This window comes from Otolemur garnettii, unplaced genomic scaffold, assembly GCF_000181295.1.
Source record: "Otolemur garnettii isolate 467f Iridium unplaced genomic scaffold, OtoGar3 scaffold00024, whole genome shotgun sequence".
NCBI classification, from domain to species: domain Eukaryota; kingdom Metazoa; phylum Chordata; class Mammalia; order Primates; family Galagidae; genus Otolemur; species Otolemur garnettii.
The window spans coordinates 2,375,191-2,395,609 of record NW_003852419.1 but is presented as its reverse complement, the minus strand read 5'-3'; the positions used below and the strand labels follow the sequence as shown (position 1 = coordinate 2,395,609).

The following is a 20,419-nucleotide window of genomic DNA, read 5'->3' as shown; positions in this document are numbered from 1 at the left end:
AAAAAAAAAAGGTAGCCCACGGTGTTGTGGTGGGAGCCTGTATTCCCAGCTACTTGGGAGGCTGAGGCAAGACAATCACTTGAGCTCAAGAGTTTGAGGTTGCTGTGAGCTATGGCGCCACAGCAACTCTACCAAGGGTCAAAAAACAAGACTGTCTCCAAAAAAGAAAAAACTGTTGATGTATAAAGCTGGCTTTACTTTTTTAAAAGATATTTCTTAAGGAAAATGTTGGCCATTTATACTGTTCATTTATAAAAACTAGGGATAACTCACTGAAATAAAGGTATACTTAATTAACGTAAAAAAAAAAAAAACTGGAAATAATGACTGGGCATCCATTGCTCAGCGGTTAGTGCACCAGCCCCAGGCCTGCTACACAAACAAAACTGGGAATATTTCCTTCATCCCATTGATTCATGTAAAATCAGTGGCAACATTTCTCTGCTTATATAAAATTTCATACTTTTGGTTTGAAGATTGGGATACAAGTAATAAAATGAACAACTAAATTAATCACAATCTTTATGCTTTAAAAAGATTAGTGGTGTAGGACAATGAGATTGTTTAAAATTACCTTATATTTTTAAAAAGAGCACTTCAATATTTCTGGTACTTCAGGGAGTGGGATTTTGTGGGATGGAGATAAATTCTCAATCTGTAAATATAAGTGTGTCTTACTTTTTGAAGACAAAGCTTTATTCGATACATGTTATAAAAAGTATTTTTGGTGAACATTTCTAAGGAATATCTTCATTTCTCTTTTATTGTAGCAAGATTCTTGGATTTATGAAAACTAAGGATCTTCCGATCACAGAGACGGTGTTCAGTGCCCTTATTACAGGCCATGCAAGAGCTGGGTAATGTTTAACCTAAGGTTTTGGTTCTTACACAAGGTTTGAATTAGGAAAAATTATTGTAGAAAATTTCTAAAATGTGTTTACCTACCCTTTAAAAAATGGAGTAGATGAGGTAGAACATATTACTATTTTTATAACTTGCTCTTAAATTTGTTTTATGAAACATTTGTTTGAAAATATTTAATTTAAAAAATTGGACTTGATGTGAAGTAGCCCAATTCGTAATTTATTAACTGCTGTGGAAACTGCTTTTTCTTTGAAAAATAATTTACTTAATGTTGTCCTTTAAAAGGTAATCTTAGTCATAACTTATTTAACATATTTAATGTAAGAGGATACATTATTTAATATCTGTAATTTTTTATATAATTTGGTTTTTAGGAATATCAGATGTTTATGATCTTTTATTATTTCAGAAACATAACCAGTTTAATATGTATTTGTCCTTTTCCAACAGCATAATTCCAAATGGTACTTAACATTTTTTATTTTAATGCGCATAGGTAACATAATTTAGTTTAACTAATTAATATTACATTCCCCAATGGTATAGTAATTTATTTCCTTTGAATTAACTTACAGAGATATGGAGAATGCACAGAATATTCTCACAGTGATGAAAGAGACTGGAATTGAGCCTGGTCCAGACACATACCTGTCATTACTGCATGCATATGCTGAAAAGGGCGACATTGACCATGTCAAGCAGGTATGACTTGGGTCATGTAAAGAAGCATACTGTAAGATTTATGTTTATTTGTGTTAATTTATTTGTTTTTATAAATTTATGTTTTGCATGAAGCAGAAAAGTATAGCTTATACCTATTTTTAAAGATATCTACTTGTAGAGAGTAGTATTTGAGGGGAATTCTTGTGATAATTTGCTATCTTGATGCTGATAAATAACAGTTATGGTTAAAGTAGAATATTTCCTGTTTTATAAAAGAAGTCCTAAATCTTTAGGTGGTATTTTTCTTAATTTGTGAATCTTGATATTTTGACTTACTTAGCTTTAACATGTAAATAAAAAGCACTGATTTGTAATTTATTCTAATTTCTGAAACCATCTTACAGACACTCAAGAAGGTGGAGGAGTCCGAGCTTTACCTTATGGACCGTGATTTATTACAAATTATCTTTAGCTTCAGTAAAGCTGGGTATCCTCAACATGCCTCAGAAATTTTGGAAAAAATTGGGTACGAAAGAAGATATATTCCAGGTATTTTTTAAAAAATTTATTTATATGATTTTTAAAAAATTGAATTGCTATTATATGATGGAAAGGGCATACTCTAACAGTAGAGGATTGTGGTAGGTGGACATAGACTCTTAAAGTCAAGCTCAATAAACTAAAAAATACGAGTTAATGAATACATAGGGATATTTAGATTTGAAAGTTTTTATTGTGATGTAGGCGGATATATTCTTTTGGTTTTTGCAATTTGTATCTTGTCTTTAGTATTGGTTGCACTGTGAAAATACTGTCCAGTTCCATAACAAAAGATGTCTTTGTTTTCTTCCCAGATGCAATGAATCTCATTTTGCTTTTAGTTACTGAAAAGTTGGAAGATACAGCCTTGCAAATTTTACTCGCATGTCCTCTATCCAAGGAAGATGGTTTGAGTGACTTTGGCAGTTTCTTTTTACAACACTGTGTGACTATGAACGTGGTATTCTGTCCTTTGTTTACTTTGTAGACACTAATTGGCAACGAAATAGATTCTTTATAAGAAAATTTATGAGATTAGAATAATTGTAAACATTTTAAAAACCTTGTTGGCTCAGTGCCCGTAGTACAGTGGTTATGGCACCAGCCACACACACTGAGGCTGGCAGGTTCGAGCCTGGCCCAGGGCAGCTAAACAACAATGACAACTGCAACAATAAAATAGCTGGGCGTTGTGAGAGGCACCTGTATTCCCAACTACTTGGGAGGCTGAGGCAAGAGAATCGCTTAAGCCCAAGAGTTTGAGCTTGCTGTGAGCTGTGATGTTACAGCACTCTACTAAGGGCAACATAGTGAGACTCTGTCTCAGAATAACAACAACAACAACAACAAAACCCTTGTTTTTTGTTGTAAGATTTTTTGATGGGAAGAAGATGAGAGATTTAAATTTTTTATCCCTGGGTGGTTCCTGTTGCTCAGTGGGTAGGGTGCTGGCCCATGTACCGAGGGTGGCAGGTTCAAACCCAGCCCCGGCCAAACTGTAACAAAAAATAGGAAAAATAGCCACGCATTATGGTGGGAGCCTGTAGTCCCAGCTACTTGAGAGGCTGAGGCAAGAGAATAGCCTAAGCCCAGGAGTTGGAAATTGCCGTGAGCTGTGATGCCTCATCACTCTACAGAGGGTGACAAAGTGAGACTCTGTCTCTAAAATAAATAAATCAATAAAAAATAAAAATTTTTCATCCCCAAAGTGGTACAGCAGGTCAGATTGGGGGTGGTGGTGGTGGTATTTGTAACTCTAGCTGATGTGGTGACTTTTTCCTCATAGCCTATGGAGAAGCTGATACACTACTGTAAGAAGTTAAAGGAAGCCCAGATGCACTCGTCTCCTTTGCAGTTCACCCTCCTTTGTGCTCTGCAGGCCAATAAAGCTGGTACTGTATTCTTACAGTTCAAACCAATATAAGGGACTTTCACTGAGATAGCTTTGTAATATTTCATGATACCTCTTTCAGATTTGGCAAAAGTTCTAATGAAGACTATGAAGGAAGAAGGGTCTCCTGTCAGAATTCACTATTTTTGGCCATTGCTAGTTAAGCATCAGAAGAAGAAAAACATTCAAGGTTAGATTTTGCCTTTTATCAACGTGTAGTGGTTCAGAGAGCCACTGTAACAGTTTGTGCGCGTATCTAATTGAATTCTTGGGGAAAGCACACTTAACTCCTGAGCATTAGATATTATAAGAAAATGGAGTCATTTTAAATCACAGTAAAGTAGTATGTAAGCATTTAAAAAAACAAAACATGGATCTATTTCATCTTAATTTTGTTCCTTGATTCATCTCTGATTTTGATATTCAAACTTGGAGTGTAGCTTTAAACAATTCATTAAGTTCTTGATAGTACATGTAGGGTTTGAAATTAGTTTGTCCAGCCTTAATACAGATAAAGTTATATGAAATCGGGTTCATGAAAACAAAGAGTATGGCCATTTTCTTTGTGAACCAATCTCTTTCTTTTTAACTGAGCTTAGTTTAATAATAGGAAAGGCAGGAAAACTTTTATTGCAGAATGAGTACTCATGACCTGACAGCCTACTGATTGAAGGACAGAAATGTTCAATCTTTGAGCTTCTTAAGTACATTTCAGCATTTAGCATACTTTTCCCTCATACACATGGGATATCTATAGGATATGAATAAGAATTGAACAAATATTAAACTTTAGAGTACAGTATCTAATTCTTTGGTTTGCATTATTGGTAATTCAGAAAGAGTAGTCTCATAAAAAGATGCTTTTAACAGAAGTACTTTCCCCTTGGGGAAACAAAAAATGGTCTTTTTCATTTTATCTCGCAGTATAATGTGCTTTGGAATGAGATGCAGAGTTGTTAGTGTGACATTGGGTGACAAACAAAATGCACAAACAACAAAAAAAGTGCTTTTAGCAGACTTTCATATTGCAATTTTATTTTAAATACATGGTCGTCTTCTGGCTTAAAAGAAATAGTGAAACAAGTATTCCCTAATTGTTTCTGGCTATAAAAGTCTCTAAATCCTTTTTAGAAAAATCTTTGTGAAAACAATATGCTAGTTGATTAACTCTTTGTGTAGCCTGTAGTTCTGAAAGCTCCAGAAGGTAACTTTTAAGGCAGTATTTTTAAAGCACAGAAAGTTCATGTTATGTCATCGAACTCTTTAGGCAGGTTTGTATTGTCCACCTTGTCACAGGTATGAAAATATTTTTGGTACTCCATTGAATTGTGTGTCGTTCATAAGGTAAATTTGCCTTCCTCAACCTTATCGCCATGGACTTGAATTTGTTACTGCACTTTTCCTACTTAGTAAATATAAAAGAATTCAGGTAATTTCTTTCCGTCGTTTTAGTAGTAGAGCTAGTAGAAAATGGGCTTTATCTTGAATCCCTCTTAGCATCTCAGAATTTAGGTCGCCAAGGTGCCTGTTGGAAGATCACATACATTATTTAAACAACTGAGAGCTGCAGGGAGTTTCGGCGACGGGCCTTCTGTTCCTTATCTGTCAGTAACATCGGGATTAGAACAGAAGATTTCTGTCCTCCTATTTAAATATTCTTTTTATACCTTCATGTTAGACTTATGTAAATATTTTACTGTATTTATTTTACAAGCATTCTTAGAGGTTGTTTAAAATTTAGGGACCAATTTTTATATTAAGGACATTTCAAAAAGAGGTTACCACATTTTTTAATCAATGATGGTTTTATTTGGAAAAATATAAAATCTTAGGCTTTATTGAGAAAACTGACTAGAAGAGAGTAAGAGATTGTCTGTTTTAAAAACTATGTTCTGGCCAGGCGCCGTGGCTCATATCTGTAATCCTAGCCCTCTGGGAGGCTGAGGCAGATGGATCGTCTGAGCTCAGGAGTTCAAGACCAGCCTGAGCAAGAGCAAGACCCAATCTCTAAAAATAGCCAGGCATTGTGGTGGGCACTTGTAGTCTCAGCTAGCTACTTGGGAGGCTAAGGCAAGAGAATCATCGCTTAAACCCAAGAGTTGGAGGTTGCTGTGAGCTGTGGTGCCATGGCATTCTACGGAAGGTTGCAGAGTGAGACTTTGTCTCTAAATAAATAAATAAATATAAGAACTATGTTCTTCTTTGCCAGGAGGGCCTACAATATAGTAAAATATGTATTCTATATTCTTTATGAAATAGGGGAATGGCTGTACGTATTCTATGTAGTTTCTTCAGTCTAAGGTAAAAAAGTGACATTCTTGACTTGTGCAGGGACTGTGTTCTTTGTGTATTGAAAGTCATATATCAACTGCTAGGAATAACAGAAGTAATGTACCAGGCATGGTGGCTCATGCCTGGAATCGTAGCACTCTGGAAAGCTGAGGCAGGAGTATTGCTTGAGGTCAGGAGTTTTGCGATCAGTTTGAGTAGAGCGAGACCTTGTCTCTGCCAAAAATAGAAAATTAGCTTGGCCACTCAGGAGGCTGAGGCAGGAGGATTGCTTGAGCCAAGGAGTTTGAGATTGAGCGAGGCTGAGGCCATGGCACTCTACTCCAGGCAACAGAGTGAGACTTTGTCTATGGAAAAAAGAAAGAAAGAAAAAGGAAAGTGTTGGCTACAGTGATGGAAAATGTTGGGAATGTTTTGTGATTAATAAATAAAACCCTTCAGGAAATCAGAGAAAGATACTTGGAGGTCAGATAAAACTGAACAAAGCGTTTTTAACTGGATAATCAAATTTCTGTTAAATTTTCCTGGCTTCAAGTTTAGCCATTACCAATCTCTAATAAAGACTTATAATGGCTTCCTCATGGTTCATCTTACTAGTATTTTCCTCTGTGACACAAGTAGAAAACTCCACACATAAGAATAATGCATTTGTAGCAAGTTGGCCTCACTGAGAGGAAATAGCCCAGAATTAGTAGGGATCCATATCCCTTGTTGTATTTAGAAAACATAAAACTAAGAATGTAAAAGGGGTAAAATTTACAAGGAAGGGCTGATCTGAAAGCCTGTTAAGTGAAGTGGTTGAGTAGAGGAAACATTTTTCAAAGAGTGAGAAAATAGCCTCCTAATCAGATGAGTGCCCTGGATAGAACATAAAGTCATCTGGAGCAAAGCAGTCGTAGTTGGTCAAGTTCAACGGGTAAATCATATATATCTTTCCAGGTAGCTGGAACTATTTTAATTCTGATAAAAACTTTATAAACTGAGACTTTCTTCTAGATTTATAAACTTTCTCTTGGCTGCATTGAAATATTTTCACTAGATATTTTGTTTAGTCTTAGTTTAGATTTTCTAAGTTTATAGAGATTGGGAATCCATTTATTTCTACATTTAGAACATAGGAATATATATATGTATATTTGTTTGTTTGTTTGTTTGAGACAGAGTCTCAAGTTGTTGCCCTGGGTAGCATGCCGTGGTGTCACAGCTCACAGCAACCTTAAACTCTTGGGCTTAAGCGATTCTCTTGCTTCAGCCTCCTAAGTAGCTGGGACTTACAGGTACCCACCATAACACCAGGCTGTTTTTTTTGTTGTTGCAATTGTCATTGTTTTAGCTGGGCCAGGCTGGGTTCGAACCCGCCAGCCTTGGTGTATGTGGTTGGCGCCCTGCCCACTGTGCTACAGGTGCTACCAGGCTACCTGTTTTAGATTCTTCATGTAAGTGAGATCATACGGTATTATCTTTCTGTGTCTGGCTTATTTACTTAATTAACAGACCTCTAAAGACATGTCCAGCTTTATTTATATAGAGAAGCATCTCTGCTTCTACCCTAAGTAGACTGAGTTGAAAGCCTTGTTAATATAATTTGCTATACTGATCTGAGCTAAGTTGTAATATTTGGGGTTTTTTTGTTCAGAGTGTTATAGTTGTTAGTTTGTTGTCTTCAGTCTTCTTCTAGGTTGAGATCATAAGAATTTCTTCCATGGATAATATTTCAGTTCCTGGAACTTTTCTTGCATCCATTCAGTAGACATGGACTCCATTAGGTCAGAAAATTGCTCTGTTCATTGAGTGCCTTGATCCCTATTGCCTTGTGTAGGCTATGGATAGTATTAAGAGTTAGAAAGATTAAGCAAAGCAATGTGTGTGAAAGCGATTAGAAGACACAATTCCTGGCATTTTGCATTCCTAGTATCTAAGTTAAGAAATTAGGGCTCCTTGCTCAGATTTATTTTACACCGTCAATATGTGATAGAACCAGAGTGAAAAGTCTGGGAAGAGTCTAGGTCTCTTTAAACTCCACAGCTTGTTTTTTTGTCTTACCACCAGAGTTTTCATATCAGAAACTTAATTATTTACTTTAAGCCATAGTCATGAAAATAATCGCTCATTACTGGTCAGAAAGGACACTGAGGACATTAGATCACCGGTTTTATTAATAGTGATTAAAAAGCAATTTATGGTCAAGCATGGTAGCTCATGGCTGTAATCCAAGTGCTGCAAGAGGATGAGGGAGGAGGATCCCTTGAGCACCAGGAGTTTAAGACAATAGTGAGCTATGATCACACCATTGGCTTCCAGCCTGGGTCACGGAACAAGACCCTGTCTCAAAATCAAAAGAAAACAATCCTGTCATTTGTGGCAATACGGTGAATCTGAAGGACATTATGCTAAGTGAAATAAGCCAGACACAGAAAGACAAAGACATCTTTGTCTCAGTATTCTTTCCACCTGGTAGTGTTTAAAGGTTAGTCCAGGGATAGTTGGTTCATTTCTTAGGGAGTTAAAGTAAGTTAGTGAGTACTTTCCCATCCATCTTGGGAGTGAACCATACTTAATCTATTTTGTTGAGGGCTTGCAGCCCAGAAATTTGTCAGGAGTTAACTGGTATTTTTCTACTTTAGCTTAGGCCTAACACCATGGCACTCTACCCAGGCAACAGAGTAAGACTCTGTCTCAAAAAAAAAAGAAAGAAAGAAAAAAGTTAACCCTGAAAACTGCTTGAACTGGAGACTGTTTTTTGCATTATAATTTTTACATCTTGAAAAATGCATTTGAACCTCTGAAGTTTAAAGATATTAGGTTAAGGGCGATGCCTGGCTCAATGAGTAGGGTGCCGGCCCCATATACCGAGGGTGGTGGGTTCAAACCTAGCCCCGGCCAAATTGCAGCAAAAAAATAGCTAGGCGTTGTGGTGTGTGCCTGTAGTCTCCTACTTGGGAGGCTGAGGCAAGAGAATCGCCTAAGCCCAGAAGTTGGAGGTTGCTATGAACTGTGTGATGCCATGGCATTCTGCTGAAGGTGATAAAGTGAGACTCTGTCTCTACCCAAAAAAAAAAAGATATTAGGTTAATTATTTCCCTCAACCAGTATTATTGATATGAATGACAAATAAGAAATGTATATATTTTAAAATAAACAAACATGATGTTTTAATATCTTCTTAAATAAAATTAAAAAAATAAAAATACATTTTATGTGTTGCTTCCAGGTCTTTTGACTACAATCAAGTATATAATCCAAATTTTATCGAAAAGAAATGTACAAAAGTTCATAATGTAGTTAGACTTGCCTGCATCTTTGTATACTCAGTGGGAATTTATGACCGATTATTTGTATTAGTTTATTATATAACAAATTTATAGAAATGTAATTTTTTTGGAGATAATATAGAGCAGAAACAGATTTTGAGAAGTTTTAAATTTTGAAAGTAGTGAAGCCGGCTCGGCACCTGTGGCTCAAGCAGCTAAGGTGCCAGCCACGTACACCTAAGGTGGCAAGTTCGAATCCAGCCCGGGCTCGCCAAACAACAATAATGGCTGCAACCAAAAAATAACCGGGTGTTGTGGTGGGCGCCTGTAGTCCCAGCTACTTGGGAGGCTGAGGCAGGAGACTCGCTTGAGCCCAGGAGTTGGAGGTTGCTGTGAGCAGTGAAGCCATGGCACTCTACCCAGGGGGATAGCTTGAGGCTCTGTCTCAAAAAAAAAAAGAAAGTAGTGAAGCCAAAGAAGGAAGTTTTAAAAGGAAAAGAATTATTTCCTTTTTTTTTTTTTTTTTTGAGAGAGAGAGTCTCACTTTATTGTCCTCAGTAGGGTGCTGTGGCATCACAGCTCACAGCTACCTCTACTCTTGGGCTTAGGCAATTCTCTTGCCTCAGCCTCCCAAGTAGCTGGGACTACAGGCACCTGCCACAACACCCAACTATTTTTTGTTGCAGTTGTCATTGCTGTTTTAGCTGGCCGGGCCGGGTTTGAACCTGCCACCCTTGGCATATGGGGCTGGTGTCCTTCCCACTGAGCCACAGGTGCTGCCCCCTTTCTTTTTTATTAAAATGTAGCCTCTGTCAAGTTAGGTCACACCTGAGTAGTTTGGCAGTTGGGTAGAATGAGTCAGATCTCATTAGTCAGATCTCAAAACAAATAGATTTGTACTATTTGAACTTACCTAGAACTTGGAAACCATGCATGAAGTGACTTAATAGTTATTAAGAAGTTATTATAAGAGATTTTTATGAGTCTGGGATGAGACAAAATAAATAACTTATTAGACTTTGGAGTTAGTTTTGAATACAATGAGATAGTAACTCAATAGAATCAGTTTTTCTCTTCATTTTTCATTCTTATATGAAGTCAGAAGGTAGTAACAATTAGAGATTTTTTTATATAAGTTCTTAATTAAAACACAGATTTTGAAACTTGTTTCGTCTTTGACAGAGCCCCTCTCCTTCCCCTACTCCAGTCCCTTCCCCTTTCAGCATTTATTCTCATCATGTTTTATTGTGTAAGTTCATCATTGCTCTATAATAGCAATGGTGTTTATCATATAATATGTTATAGAATAGTGGAAAATAGTGCTGTTCAGTTGCGGTGCCAGAAATGTGAGGCACATTGCTTAATTGATCAATTTCAATTGAAAGTCAGACTTTCAAGGACAATTTCTCAGTACTCACCATTAAATTAATAGAGGGATATGAGAAAAGGAAAGATTTTTTAAAAATGCATTATCATATCTCCCTATTCTGTTGCTTTTCTGCTTTCTCTTTCAGATAAACAGTGTGCTAAACGATTTTCCTACATTGTGGTTCAGAAAATGAATTTTCTGGTCTTGTGTTAATTTAATTCAAGTTTTTTTTAAATCTCTGTGCTTCTAAATTTTATATTACAGGAATAATTGAAGTCCTCAAAGGAATGCATGAATTGGGAATAGATCCTGATCAGGAGACTTATGTAAATTATGTGTTTCCATCCTTTGACAGTGTGAAGTCGGTCCATACTGCTTTGCAGGTGAGTAAAACGTGTTTTAATTTCATAGTTGAACAAAACATCTTTCTTTCCTAAAACTTAGTGGTCACCAAAAAATAAAAAGTCACTGAGCTAAGGACTAATAGTGGTCAAGTCTGTGTGCAATTTTCTAAATCTTTGTAAAAATATTAGTTGGTATAAGATTTATAGTGAGTGGTTAAGCTTTAAAAGTTTATAAAGGTAAAGCAACATTTTTCTTGTGTGTTGAAAGACAGTATGCCACTGCCAGAAAAAAATTAAAACAATATTCACGTCTTTGTTTTTAGACAGAATCTCACTCAGGTGCCCTGAGTTGAGTGCTAATGGTGTCAAAGCTCACAGCAGCCCCAAACTCTTGGGCTTAAGCGATTATCTTGTCTCAGCCTCCCATGTAGTTGGGAGTATAGTAGACAGGAGGGCTCACTTTGCTAAGGCTGGTCTCGAACTCCTGAGCTCAGGCAGTCCACCCACCTCTGCCTCCCAGAGTGCTAGGATTTCAGGCATGAGCCACTGTGTGTAGTCTAATACCACTTCTTAATCCCACTCATGCACAAGTGCAATTTTCACTTTTTGCAATATTTGTTTTCACTCCCATCTGAATTGTCATAAATGCAGTAGTAGTACAGGGTATCCATAAAGTTTGTGTGTAGTTTAAATAGTTGGCTATTTTATTTGGTGTTTTTTTGTTTGGGTTTTTTTTTTTTTTTTGAGTCAAAGTCTCAAGCTGTCACCCTGGGTAGAGTGCCATGGCATCATGGCTCACAGTAACTAGTCTCGAACTTGTCATCTCAAGCTATCCATCAGCCTCCCCCCCCCCCCCCCCCCACCCAATGCTAGAGCTACAGGTATGAGCCGCCACGCTCAGCCAGTAGTTGGCTATTTTAAATTCCACATGAACTTTATGGGCAACCTGGGCTCAAATTATCCTCTTGCCTCAGTTTTTCTATTTTTTTAAATTTTTATTTATTTATTTATTTTTGAGACAGAGTCTCACTTTGTCCCCCTTGGTAGAGTGGTAGAGTGCCATGGCGTCATCGCTCACAGCAACTGCAGACTCTTGAGCTCAAGTGATTTTCTTGCCTCAGCCTTCCTAGTAGCTGGGACTACAGGCAGCCACCACAATACTCTGCTGTTTTTTTAGAGATGGGGTCTTGCATTTGCTCAGGCTGGTCTTGAACCTCTGAGCTCGGCAGTTCACCCGCCTGATTATAGGAATGAGCCACCTTGCCCAGCCCAAGTTTTTCTGTTTTTTAGTAGAGACGGGGTCTCACTTTTGCTCTGGCTGGTCTCGAACTCATCATCTCAAGCAATCCTCCTGCGTTGGACCTCCAGAGTGCTAGGATTACAGGCTGAGGCAGCACCTGGCCAATAGGTGGCTATTTTAAATTGTACATGAACTTTATGGACACCTTGCATGTTTACTATTCTGTATTCTTAGGTCTTCTAAAACGATCTTTTGTTATTTTCCTGCCACGTAGTTCTTGTCCATAGTGGGATAGGCAAGATGTTGATAAAGAGGCATTTGAAGAAGCTGACTTGGAAGGTGCATTGGATGAGCAAAGGTTGCATTTCAAAGCCCAGTGCTGTATAATTAGCAGCAACATGGCATTGCACCTAATACTTAATAAGGAATACTTCGTTTGAAAGATCTGTTTATTCACATAATACCTTGACTTTAAAAAAAAAAAAACTTTCAGGTTAACAGGAGGGCACAAGCCATTAAGTTACATTATTAGGTAAAGTCCAAGTTGTAGTTGAGACCTTCACCCAGGAGGTGTGCCATATGCCCTTACATTGTGCAGATTTAGGTGAGAGCACACCAATCCCCTTTCTTCTCCCTCCCTTGATTTTTATAATAATGTTAAAAAGTTCCTTTCTTTCCTTTAAAATAGTTACAGTCTTCATTAAGTTAAAGTTCATGTCTTAAGATCTTTACCTCTCTCCCTAAGTCCTTAGTGTATTATTTTGAGCCTGTGCTGTAATAATTTACTGTTTAAGAACTTTTTTAAAAAGCAACTTTCCCACGTATTCTTTTTTTCCCAAGTGTCTTCTGTTTTTGCAGAAATACAGCCCAAGATTTTAATGTCTCCTGATTACTACTTGTACTTTCTCACTCATGAGTAGGAAGAACCAAAACTAATGTGGAAACATATCCTAAATTCAGTTACATTCATTTTTATTTCAACTATGTTTCTCCTCCCTTTTTGGAATTTTGATAGTGGGAAGTATTACTGGCTCTAGAACAACTATTCTGTTAAGTGCTTAATTGAATTCCCAGTATTGATAGGCTTTTTGTTTTCATTTATACAATAAAAATTGTGTTTTTTGTGAGTTTGAAAATATCCCATAACATATGAGGTCTCAAATTAAGTTTGTAAACTCATTCAAGAAGTGCTCCGTACCTCATTGCTGAGTATCACTATAGTCACCTTTGAAATACTCCCCTTGGGAAACTATGCTCCCGGGACACCGCCAAGTCCACCCTTCAAGGCATTTTTTCTAGGATGAGTTTGTGAACTTAAATGTCAGACCTCATATGATGACAGCTCTGATGGGCATTCCAGGAAAAAAGAGTTCAAAGTTGCTGTGAAGGATGGACTAGGTGCTGACCTTGGCGCATAGCTTCCCCTAGGGAGTACTTCGAAGGTGACCATACTGATATTTAGTAATGAGGGATGGAACACTTCTTCTAGGATGAGTTGGCAAAGTTAATTGTTCAACCTCATATGTTTGTTGATAAAATAGAAAATACAAGGGATAAGACTACACAGCTCTTCCACAGGTCCTTGAGAGAGTCATTACTGTTTTGTGTGTATGTTATTTCAGATGTGAGGATGTTTGAGAAACCTTATTCAGCAACAAGTAGATTATATTATTCTCATATTACCTGGCAACCTACATTTTTTTCCCCTGGCGCCTTTCTATAACAATATATCATTCCACAATTTATTTTTTATGCTCATATGCTGTTTTATTGTGTTGATATATTATAAATTATTTTTATACATTGTTTTTTATTGGTTATCTGGGTCATTTTTAACATTTCACTATTATCAAATGATTCAGTAATGTGTTTGAACTAAATATTGGTTTATATACTTAAATTATTAAACAAATGATGTTAGGACAAATGAAGAACCACTTAAAGTTAAATTAAGTTTGATCCGTATCTCACTATATGCTCCCAAACATTGTTTTAGATGCATGCATTGAATTTTTGTTTTGCCTTGATGAAAGAGTTGTTCTAGTGCAGGCGTCCTCAAACTATGGCCCGCGGGCCACATGCAGCCCACCTAGGACATTTATTCGACCTGCTGGGTGTTTTTGCCACCGCTGCCTGTCCTGCTTAGCAGCCGACTCATCTCGGGGCCTGCAGTCCGGCCCTCCAATGGTCTGAGGGACAGTGAACTGGCCCCGTGTTTAAAAAGTTTGAGGACCCCCGTTCTAGTGTCTTCAGTAGTAATTTCCTGGAAGGCATGTCTTTTAAGGGTAACCGATTATCTTTATTAGAGGATAAGCATTTAATTTTTTAATGTTGGAGCTACATCTCAAAACTTTAGGCTAGAGTTAATTATTTAGCTTATATGTTGTTTTAGAAAATGATTTTTTAAAATGATAGTTTGTCAAAGAATATGGTGATAAAAAGAATAGGAAAACAGGAAATTTGAATGGTGTATCACAATATTTAGCCGAGGCATATTATCACTGACATATGCTTTATCCGTAGGAAAATGGATGTCTTCCTAAAGATGATACGCTTACTCAAGCTGAGCTGAAAAGTGAAGCAGTAAATGGGAACTTAGACTATATTTTATCAGTTTGTAAGTATGGAATATGAGAAGTGAACTTGACAAGTGTTAGTCTGTGTTATTATGGAGGCATGCTGGGCACTTCATGCAGTGAAAGGAAGGAAGTTTGTATATGTTTTGTTATAGCCACACTGATAAGTTAGTTATGAGATGAACTTGTGGATAAATTGAAAGTAATTTTAAAGTTGGAAGGACCTTGGATATAACATGATGCTACAGTGGAGGCTGGACTGAGGACCTTGAAGACTTAGGTCTTCTTTATAATTCAGCCACTGATTATGTGGCCTGGAATAAGTCTCCTAACAACTCTAATGCGACTCTACATCAGTTTCATTAAATGGGTATAGTACCTATCTACCTTGCAGGGGTGGTTGTAAAAATCAGGTGAGATACTATTTCTGGAAAGGGTTTTCTAAGCTAACTTCTTGATTATTGTAAAGTTAAGTTACATGAAGCCATCTTCTAGCCTTTGTTAACAAAAACACAGCAAATGTTTATTAAACATTTAAAAATGCTGATGTGCTTTCAAATTCTTACCACAATGGTAATTCAGTTACCTCCATTGATGGATGAAGAAAGCTATAAAGAAGTTAAGTGATTTGCACAAGATTAGTGATTTGAGCCAAAAGCAAATTTTCTGACTTTATTTAGTACATTTTATTTTATTTTTATTATTATTATTTTTTTAATAGAGTCTCATTTTGTCGCCCTCTGTAGACAGCTCAGAGCAACCTCCAACACTTAGGCTTAAGCAATTCTCTTGCCTCAGCCTCCCGAGCAGCTGGGACCACAGGCACCCGTCACAATGCCCGGCTATTTTTTTGTTGCAGTTTGGCCGGGGCTGGATTTGAACCAGCCACCCTCGGAATGTGGGGCTGGCGTCCCAGTCCATTTCATTTTTAATAAGTACATAAGGTGTTGCCAATTTTTAGAGCCTGTGGAAAGTACACCATATTAAAAACATAGCACAGAAATATACCAAGTTTTAGCTCCATAAAATGTTAAAAGTTAAGCTCTGATTAATGTATAATATAGGTGGAAGCTTTGTAAAGACCAGGTTATTGGTATATGTTACTTGTGTACAACATGTCATTTAAAATAGTGCATTATAATGTTGTAAGGGAAAGGCAAAGTGTCCCACATGGAAAATGGTGACCGTTAAAGGTATAATCGAGTCGAAGTTTGGCTAGTAATGCTGGCTGCTATCTAAGTGTATTGATTTTGCCTTCCACTCTGTATAATTCATAGATTTTCCATACTGACAAGATGAAAACAGAGAGGCATTAGCAGAGGAATCTGGGCTGGGAAGGTGCACACACGAGCGCTGCCTTTTCCTTTTATCATGCCATCCATTTCACTTCATTGTCAGCCTCTTGATTTTTCAGACTTGTCTGACTTGTTTGTTGCTAAGGAAACTAGATGCTTTTTGTCAGCAGCCTTCCAGCTTGCTGAAATGTTTCTGGTCACCTTTTTAGTAAATAAAAACTTGATAATATTCTGTGAAATACTATTTTGAATAGTATAAAAATAAATCTTCAAGAGGCTATTTATTAAACATGGAAAAGAAGAAAAAGGAAGGTGAAGACTAAAGAATATTTGTGCTTATTCCAGTCAGTACCTGCCTCCCCTCCCTCAATTTATAGGTCTTTGAAGAGCAGTTTGTACTGTAATTGCTGGTAGTTAGTGTAGGCAGCTCGTAGGTCTACCCTATTGGTTACTACCTTACTAGGTATGTCAGTTAGTTTAGAAGAGTAAATGGACTATCTTAATTAAGTTTTGGGGTAGTAGGAAACATTTTCCCACTAAATGTTGATAGACATGGAAATTAATTTGATCAGGCAAAGTTAAAACTACTGAGATGCCTGGGGTTGTGGCTGCTTTAAAATTCCTTGGGTGACTAATAGTGGGTCATGTTTGAATGGTTTTTAGATTTTCAAATGTCGTAAAACCACTGAGGAACTTATGTTTTTTGTTTAAGGGATGTAGTAGCTAATCTGAAACAATTCTTTTTATGTGGGTTGGTTAATTTATATTTAAAGGAGTTGAAGAAGTATTTTTTCTTCGAGACAGTCTCAAGCTGTTGCTTACAAGTCTTATCAGCCTTATGACGTTGAAGGTTGTAGACTATTAAATGCCAAAGAGTAGTTGAGCAAATAAATAAATGCTCAAAAAAGTGAAAGACCAATAAAGTCAATTCCATAACAGAAGCAAAGACCTATTTTGCCATGACTTTAGGTTGTCATTCTTGTGTGACAGTAGGTCATTGATTAGAGTGGAAAATGAAATGACAAAGTGTGGGCTTGGCACCCGTAGTTCAGTGGTTAGGGCACCAGCCACATACACTGAGGCTGGTGGTGGGTTCGAACCCGGCCCGGGGCAAGCTAAACAACAATGACAACTGCAACCAAAAAATAACGGGGCCTTGTGGCAGGCACCTATAGTTCCAGCTACTTGGGAGGCTAAGGCAAGAGAATCTCTTAAGCCCAACAGTTTGAGGTTGCCGTAAGCTGTGATACATGGCCCTCTACCGAGGACAACATAGTGAGACTCTCTTACCAAAAAAAAAGAGAAATCAGAGTGTGAATGGTTCAGGAGAACCCAACACACCTCTCAGAAAAGAATGTTTCTCCTCATCTACTATCTTTAAAGGATGAATGTACTATAGGGTATTACAGTCTCTGTCTTTTTGCCAGGGTCCAAAAACTTAGCCTCAGTATGCCTATCAGACAGAATCTGAGGGTGCTGGTATATTAGTAATTACTGTTTATATGACATAATATTTATAAACTCATTATAAATATTACATATACTGTATATTTACAAGGTGAAATAAATATGCATTAAAAGGCTGCTTATTGCAAACATGTATTACTATATTATCTATGAAAATATTTTCATTTTTTTGGCTTGACGCCTGTGGCTCAAGCTGCTAAGGCACATAGACCAGAGCTGGTGGGTTCGAATCCAGCCCAGGCCTGCCAAACAACAATGGCAACTGCAACTAAAAAATGGCCAGGCATTGTGGTGGGTGCCTGTGGTCCCAGCTACTTGGGAGGCCGAGGCATGAGAATTGCTTTAAGCCCAAGAGTTGGAGGTTGCTATGAGCTATGATGCCACAGCACTCTACCCAGGGCGACAGCTTGAGGCTCTGTCTCAAAAAAAAAAAAAAAAGAAAAGATTTTCAATTTTTGAATAAAAATTTCAAAATGAAAACTAAAATGTATAATGTGATAATGTAGGGTTTTTTTGGTTTGTTTGTTTATTTGGTCTGAGATTTAATAATGGTTGTTTTCTTTTGCAGTGGAATCAAATACATTGTCTTTCTCATTAAATTCTTTTAGAACCAGCCTAATTCAAGGCTTTAAGAGGTAAGATGACTAACTTAAATGTTCTTTACCTAAATACGGTCTGATTTATCTTGTCTTTTTGACTTATTGCATGAGGAAAAATATGTATTTTCCAAAATACTTCTGGTATACCTGAAATAACCTTATCTGGTTTATTTCTCCTTTTAAGTGGTTAGATTAACTACTTAGTAGCTAGGCAGCCTTGGTGTCATCTTTTTCATGAAATGTACACAGATTTGGTAAAGATGCTATCTCTAAGGAGAAAGTGCTGTTTGAGGTATAGACAAATTTACATGTATATTCACTTTATTCTTTGAGAATTTAATTATAAGATGACTTATTCATTATTGTATTATTCTCCTCTGTGTGCTTAGGGCATGTTAGTGACTTTGCCCTTGTAATTTTCTTATTTTCAAAATATTTAAACATCAAGAAAAGTGTTAAAAAAAACAGTAAAAGGACCACCTATAGACCGTTTACCTAAATTCATCAATTTGTTACTATTTTGTCATATTTACTTACATTCTTTTTGTTGTTTTTTTTTTTTTTTTTTTTTGAGACAGTCTCACTATATTGCCCAGTCCACAGCAACCTCAAACTCCTTGGGCTTAAGCAAGTCTCTTGCCTCAGCCTCTCAAATAGCTAGGACTATGGGCGCCCACCACAAGGCCTGGCTTTTTTGTTGTTGTTGTTATTGTTGTCATTGTTGTTTAGCAGGCCTGGGCCGGGTTCGAACCTGCCAACCCTGCTGCATGTGGCCGGTGCCCTATCCACTGAGCTATGGGCGCCGAGCCTACTTACATTCTTATACACGTCTTAGTCACCCAGGCTGGAGTGCAATAGAGTCATTAGAGCTCACTGCAACCTCAAACTGCTAGGCTTGAGAGATTCTCCCATCCCAGCCTCCAGAGTAGCTGGTACTACAGGCCTATACTCACCATGCCCAACTCATTTTTTTTTTTCTTCAATGGACAGGGTCTCACTATGTTGCTCAGGCTCAACTCCTGGCCTCAAGGGATCCTCCCATTTCCCAAAGTACTGGGTTACAGGTGCAAGTCACCATGCCCAGCATCTCACATGCTCTATGTGCAAAGTGTGTGTGTGTGTGTGTATACACTCAGAAATGTGATGTACATTTTTTTTTTAATCAACTTGAAGTTGTAGACATGGCACTGAATCTTTCAGCACGTATCTCTTAGGGATAAGGTTATCATCTATATATCCTAATATCAATATCACTCTTAAAAAATATAACAACAGGGCAGCACCTGTCGCTCAGTGGGTAGGGCATTGGCCCCATATACTAAGGGGGGCAGGTTTGAACCCAGCCCCGGCCAAACTGCAACAAAAAAATAGCCGGGCATTGTAGTGAGTGCCTGTAGTCCTAGCTACTCGGAAGGCTGAGGCAAGAGAATCACCTAAGCCTAGGAGTTGGAGGTTGCCGTGAGCTGTGATGTGACAGCACTCTACTGAGGGCGATAAAGTGAAACGCTGTCTCTTAAAAAAGAAAAAAAAAAAAATATATATATATATATATAAACAACAACAAATAACCCCATGTTATCAGCTGATACACATAGTTCATATTCAGATTTTCACAGTTCTCAAAATTTCTCAAGTTCATGCACTGCATTTGATTGCTATGTCTCTTTAATCTCTTAATCCAAGGTAGTTCCTTTACCTTTTTTATTTTTTTGTGATAATTGGTTTTTTTTGGTTTGTTTCTTTGTCACTGTTAAAGAACCTATGCTAGTTCCCTACATTTTGTATTTGTCTGATTTTTCTTCTCATAATGAAACTCAGATTAAACATTTTTAGCAATACTCCAGAGGTTATGGGCACTTCTTATTGTATCACATGAAGGAATATAAAGTCAGGTGTTAGACATCGATGCCAGGTAAGTTTGATCACTTTGTATGATGAGGGTTCCCACATCCCCTCCTTGAAAAGGAAGTTCTTTCCCTTTGTAATTAGTAAGAATTTTAGGGGGTGATACTTTAAGATAATCTATCCTGTTTTCCAAGAACTGAAAGGTTTTAGCAGCCATTGGTAAGCCTTGCTGAATCAGATATTAACACTGGTGGCTGCAAAAAGGATGAGTTTCCAAGTGTGTTATTGCTTCCATGTTTATACCTCAGTAATCTCTATACTGTTCAATGCTGAGCGCAGTGGAGTTTGCCATAACACCTTCACTGTAGGCAAGAAGAGTTAGAAAAGTAGGTGGCATCGTATGTTGCTGCCCTTCCAGTGAAGTTCTCATCTTTTTGGTAATAGTTCTGTGTATTTAAAAGAAAAAAAAAGACAATGTTCAGGCCTTTAAAAATAACAATTGAGAAGTATAGAATACATAATCAAATAGAGAACATGATCGTACATTTTTCTTCCTTCTTGAACACACAGAGTTAGAAATGGTAGATGTGGCTCGGCGCCTGTGGCTCAACCGGCTAGGGCGCCAGCCGCGTACACCTAGGGTGGCGGGTTCGAATCCCCAGCCCGGACCCGCCAAACAACAATGAC

The 20,419-nt window shown here is 37.5% G+C and overlaps 1 protein-coding gene across 1 annotated transcript in view; it reads left to right on the top strand.

The window, feature by feature from the left end:
• LRPPRC (leucine rich pentatricopeptide repeat containing) overlaps positions 1 to 20,419 on the top strand; it is a 119,410-nt gene that overhangs the window by 27,399 nt on the left and 71,592 nt on the right. The window contains exons 6-14 of the mRNA XM_012804047.2: positions 771 to 857; positions 1,440 to 1,566; positions 1,932 to 2,076; positions 2,382 to 2,527; positions 3,353 to 3,458; positions 3,540 to 3,647; positions 10,631 to 10,749; positions 14,474 to 14,567; positions 17,857 to 17,923. Coding sequence (XP_012659501.2) covers positions 771 to 857; positions 1,440 to 1,566; positions 1,932 to 2,076; positions 2,382 to 2,527; positions 3,353 to 3,458; positions 3,540 to 3,647; positions 10,631 to 10,749; positions 14,474 to 14,567; positions 17,857 to 17,923 — 999 coding nt within the window. The remainder of the gene's footprint in view (positions 1 to 770; positions 858 to 1,439; positions 1,567 to 1,931; positions 2,077 to 2,381; positions 2,528 to 3,352; positions 3,459 to 3,539; positions 3,648 to 10,630; positions 10,750 to 14,473; positions 14,568 to 17,856; positions 17,924 to 20,419) is intronic.